Source organism: Coregonus lavaretus (genome assembly GCF_964263955.1).
Source record: "Coregonus lavaretus genome assembly, chromosome: 22".
NCBI lineage: Eukaryota > Metazoa > Chordata > Actinopteri > Salmoniformes > Salmonidae > Coregonus > Coregonus lavaretus.
Genome location: NC_140009.1, coordinates 32,989,259 through 32,994,858, shown reverse-complemented (window position 1 = coordinate 32,994,858; position 5,600 = coordinate 32,989,259). Strand labels below are relative to the sequence as shown.

Here is a 5,600-nt window from a genome sequence, read left to right as displayed (position 1 = left end):
TTACTGTACAATTTACATATTAATTAAATATGAATAGTTATATGGATATATTATATTGTCACTATATAAGGTTCTATGTATCGGTATCTACTGTATATTTTTTGCCTAACTACAAACAAACTTCAGTTAAGAATGTAACATTTTTATTCTCTTGATCTCCTCTGTAAACTTGATTCTGACTTATAATCATTCATTAATTCTACATTGATAAGTATGTTCATAGAGTTCAACACTTTGCACAGGAATTAGAAAAACGACTTAATAGACGCTTTCTCCCCAATAATTGTAGCCCTTTTGACTCCTAATATTGTAGCTTATGACATTCTCTTTAAAAATATATATTTATTCAACATGCTTTCCATCCTCTCCCCACTCAACAGAAGTCTACTAGAACCCTGTGCTGTCAGAACCCCATCCAGAGGGTAGAGATGGGTGCTGCTTGTGCTCAGCTCCTCTTCGCTGCCATCTTCTGGTCAATGCCTTACACTGGCGCTGCTGTTGTGCTGTCCGTATCCAAATCCAACCAGACAGACCTTCTCTACCTAACCAGACCTGGCTTCGAGGCAGACCCTGACTCTGACTGGAGTAATCTGAATCTTATCAGCATCAACGTGCCTCGTAGCCGAAAGAGGCGAGCCATCTCTTCCAGAGAAATGAATGCCTTGTTGGATTATCACAACCGTGTCCGCTCCCAGGTCTTCCCTCAAGCTGCCAATATGGAGATCATGGTGAGGCCCCTGCATAAACTGTACCAAGGCAGGAAAACAAGGGACTGATGCATGACTGACTGACACATGCTAAGGCAGGGAATACTAACACTCAATCAAATCTGAAACATAACTTTGGTGTTCTTGCTCTACGCTAGATTTTATATTTTAGAAATATTTTTTTGTTTGTTTAATCATGTATATTTATTGAATAAGTCAAACCTCGCGTAAGTATGAGCACACAAGTAAAACAATGTGGCGAAGAGACGCTAGATAGATAGGACCAGCGGACATCTGTAAAGCCTTCCTCATTTGAGAGGTGTTAAACTGCAGCTCTCTCTCCATGCTTTAGGTGTGGGATGGGAAACTGGCAAAATCCGCAGATTCCTGGGCCTCCCGCTGCATATGGGATCATGGACCCTCACAGACCATGAGATATATGGGCCAAAACCTGTCCATCAACTCTGGCAGGTACTTTTGAACTGTCCCTCTTCTTTCCATGTTAAGAACTGGTTGCTTATGTGAATGTTTGGTTCAACAATGACTGCTATAGGAACACTGTCTTACTGTATATCTGGTCAAATATGAAGTAGGGTGTTATTTTAAGAAACATGAGAGTGAAAATCCGAAATGTCTCTTCCTTCTCCTAGATACCGATCAGTCATTGAGCTGGTGAGGTCCTGGCAGGATGAGAAATACTCCTTCTCTTACCCCAACACATGCAGTGGACCAGTTTGTTCCCACTATACACAGGTGTGTGGCTTAGATATTGCACTAAATGTGAATGTATTGACTGTGGTGTGTTCTATCCATAGTCTTCTATTTACAGAAGATAAGTACTATGCTGGTATAGTTGATATTTTTATTGGTAAGAAATTGGGTGACTGTGTGTGGGAACTTGTCTGCAATTAATCATGTTGACCATGAGAACTACACATTGCATCAACAAATTGATACACTGCATCTTTCTGTTTCAGATGGTATGGGCCAATACCAATCGGATGGGATGTGCCATCAACAAATGCTCAAACATGAACGTGTACGGGAGCTCTTGGAGGACAGCAGTGTTCCTGGTTTGCAACTACTCTATCAAGTAAGTAGTGTACACACGAATCCTTCTCTGTTCATAGCAAGAGCAAGCTGTCTTGTTATAATGAACACAAAAAAGCCAAATCTATAGTATATACCCAATATAGATTAAAATGTTTCTTTTTCATTGTATAAGCTAAATTCATCAGAGCCTTATATTGAAATGAATATTATTTAATAATGAAAGGAAACAAACAAATAAACAAACAAGATCAGTAGTTAACCATGTTTTATTGTTCTTCCAGAGGGAACTGGGTTGGAGAAGCTCCCTATAAGAGTGGCAAGCCATGCTCTGCCTGTCCATCAAAATATGGAGGTTTGTGTAACAGAAACCAGTGTTCCTCCGCTGGTTCAAAAGCCAAAGCAAAGAAAATAAAAAGATATTAGAAACATATTGCACGTCAGTCACATTTTCCCTGTTTTAATGGAAGACTTTAAATAATTAATTGTTTCTGTTGAATCATTCCATTTATCTCATCAACAAAAAACAACTGCAAGAGAAGATGTGTGAGAAACGAAGAATTTCTAAATTAAAAAACAATAACTGGTTTTGCAAAGTTGGAAATTACAAAAAAATACTAAAAAGTTTCAGTGATTAAATTACAGTACCACTATTTCTGTGTTTATTATTAACAAATGTTTGATGCACCATCCACTGGATGTTTAGGCATCCCCGGTCATGATGATGTCGATTCTCCCCTCTGCATGGAAATAAGCCTAATTATAAGCCTAATGAACTTAAATCTACATAAACTCTTGGGTTGCAAAGCTCCATTTGGGACCAGAACATACAGAACCCAGCTACCTAAAACCAGACAGAAATTATGTTTTATTCATTTGATTATGTCCTTTATTGAAAATGTTGAGAAGATGAGTTCAACGTATTTGTAGGTCTATGCCAATGTGTTTGATAAGTCCACAAACTGTTTGCACTGTTTTTGGTAGATTATTTGGCTCTTGAGTGACATTTTGCGAAACTATTTGTATTGAAAATTAAGCACTTTTATAGTTCACTGTTTTCTATTTGTTAGTTTTTTTAAATTGTATAATACATTTGTTTACTGTAAATTTAGGGACAGATAATGTTGGTTATTTGTTCTGTTGTAGACCAATTATCTTTTATAACATTCACTTATTAGAGCTCATGATTGGTCTGAAAAGGACATCACTGTCAAGCATTCTTTGAATAAAAAAGAAAAGAGTTTAACTCAGCAGTGGGTGTTTTAATAAACCTTACAGTTCCTGGGTGCTTTTTCACCTCTATCTGTCTTAAAAGGAGGACTTCAAGAGACAACTACTTTTAATAGATTTTCTTCCGATTTTCTTCGTATGGCCGTTTGTTACTAGCAACAGCCAATCAATCCCATTACTTACTTTTACAGTTGTGAGATGGAAATTCATGTACAGTATATTCAAGTATGCATGACAGCATAGATATTATCTCATTGTGGACACAGTGACAGGCTATATTGTGCATATTCTCTCAAATGGCTCCTGGCCTGCATCTGTGCTTATTTAACTAGGAGGCTAAGGGAGGCTAGGGGATCTGCTCTGCTGTCATGTTTTTCCACCTCATTGAGTCTCCATATTCATCCGGAGAGAGAGTCCATCTCTGCTATAAAACTGGACTAATGAGGCTTTTATGGTCATAATTACAGGGAAATCTGCGCAGTGGACCCTCCGGAACTATACAATTCAATTGGTTCATAGCCATTAACAATGAGAAACTGGGAGGCAAATATAAAGTGATTTGTATCTATTATTTAATGGCCACAATGGTTCATATTAATCCAAATATTCTACCACGTAGTCTGTGTCACAAATGTCAGTTTGATGAATATGCACTGCATGCATCATTCCTCTTTACATGTTCATGCTCATAAAATATTATTGAGGAGTGAAATTATATGACACATACTCAATCAATAAATATTTCAATGTTTTCAGAGGACATCTGATTCCGTGGGAAAACTCCTTTTCAGGACAGCAACATGGGAAACTCCTTTTCAGGACAGCAACCGATCCATACATGCAACCAAAAGTGAAAGTTCCCACAAGGGAAACAAATGCACTATTTTGAAATAATATCAGTGTGAAGCCTGTACATGTTGTCAACTTGCTGCTATCCACAGGGATATTTGTATCATAATGTATTTGTGCAGTGTTTGTCTGTGCATTGCATAACCTGGACGGATGATTTGTTTTTTCAACCAAGACATTAACTTCATTCACACTCAGCATCTGAGGTGGTGAGGTAACACCCTCTGTACATGCTCCAATCCAGCTTTCTCTTTCATGTCCCTCTCTCCGCCTTCCCCCTTCCTAGGGGGTGGTTGAACAAATGCAGTCTCCCATTCTTCCTAACTTCCTTTACTCAATGCACACTAATAAAATGTTTGGATATTGAATAAAGAAAAAATACATAACTTGTCTACAGACAGTGTTTGAGCTTCTATCATCTAGTTGCTATAGCGACAGCTGCCTGTCATATAGATCTGGTCTCTATACGAGCCTGGTTACTGTTTAACCTCTCCACCCACATTTGCCCAGATTAGGAAAATCAATAAGATAACAGCTAGGAGTACCTACCTACCTACGGCTGGGGCCTTACCTTGCATCAACACCACCTTTCTCACTATAACGCAGGCGGGCGCTAACTTCCATATTTGAAACCCTAGAAATTGAGGAATACAGGAGAAAAAGAAAGATACATTTGAAAGAAACAGGGGGAGGAGATGGTCAATGTAAACTCACAAGTCAGTACAACCATGGAGATTCCATTCACTGATGGTGAGTACACAGTTTCTTTTATCATCTCACGGTTTCGGTGCATATGGTGGAGCTCACACCAGCTGTTGACATTGTTTAAACTGTGGTTTGCAATACTCACTGCAGAGGGTTTCTCTTTTGGCAGGCAGGTCCATTCAATGTAGAAAATATAATCGCCATTTGTGTCTGTGTTTTTGACACGACTGCAATCTAGGAGGTGTGGAGAAGATATGAAGGTTGTTAAAAAGGGCCCCATAATAAGCTGAGACTGACTGATGAGACACCATTCAGACTGATATGAGCCTGGGGAGCTAGAGAGTAGAATGATATGAATAAAGACCCACTATAGGCAGTTGATTGTATTTGATGATTGTTAAAGACTGAGTCAGAGTGAATCAGAATGGAATCATTGCCAGGATAGTAGAAAGGTGTGAAGAAGAGCAGACTGAAACACTGGGCTTTCACCTGAAAAACACATGGGAACCACCTGGGTAAAACTGGAAAAGCATCCAACTACATTAGCAACCTCTGCATGATCCAGTTACACTACAAAGTTGCCAAAACATGCCTTTTCAGGAGTGTACTGTGTAAATGGCTTGGGGTTGGTTTTCATTATGTCATTCACCACACATCGTATGATTTACATATGACTCGGGGAGATGTAAAACTCCCCAACCAAACTGGGTATATTAGTTGCCCTAAGAAGGGCACACAAGAGTAGCATCATTGTTTATTCAAAACTGTTGGGTTCGTTCTGGTTTTATATACTTTTACATTTTCATTTTAGTCATTTAGCAGACGCTCTTATCCAGACTGTATATCTTTATACTATGTTTCTTTGTGCAGACATAAGAATGCTGCAAATCACAATGTTTGATGAGGTCACTCCCCCTAATTTGAAATAGTGCTGACATAATGTCTCTCATGCATCAGGAGATTTATGAATAATGACATTAGCATGTCACAGGCATGACCTGCAGTTATGAGTTCTTTTCCCTGGTGGACATTACCTGGGCTGCACCTTATTCCCTACAG

The 5,600-nt window shown here is 38.8% G+C and overlaps 1 protein-coding gene across 1 annotated transcript; it reads left to right on the top strand.

Annotated features, from left to right (window-relative positions):
* Positions 1 to 359: 359 nt before the first annotated feature.
* Positions 360 to 4,401, top strand: LOC311149933 (peptidase inhibitor R3HDML-like; the record flags this gene model as incomplete). The annotated part of the gene is made up of 5 exons (XM_084187158.1): positions 360 to 728; positions 1,060 to 1,178; positions 1,358 to 1,460; positions 1,685 to 1,800; positions 2,042 to 4,401. Coding segments are annotated over 5 exons (849 nt in total), but the record flags the coding sequence as incomplete, so codon positions are not given.
* Between the last annotated feature and the right edge of the window lie 1,199 nt (positions 4,402 to 5,600).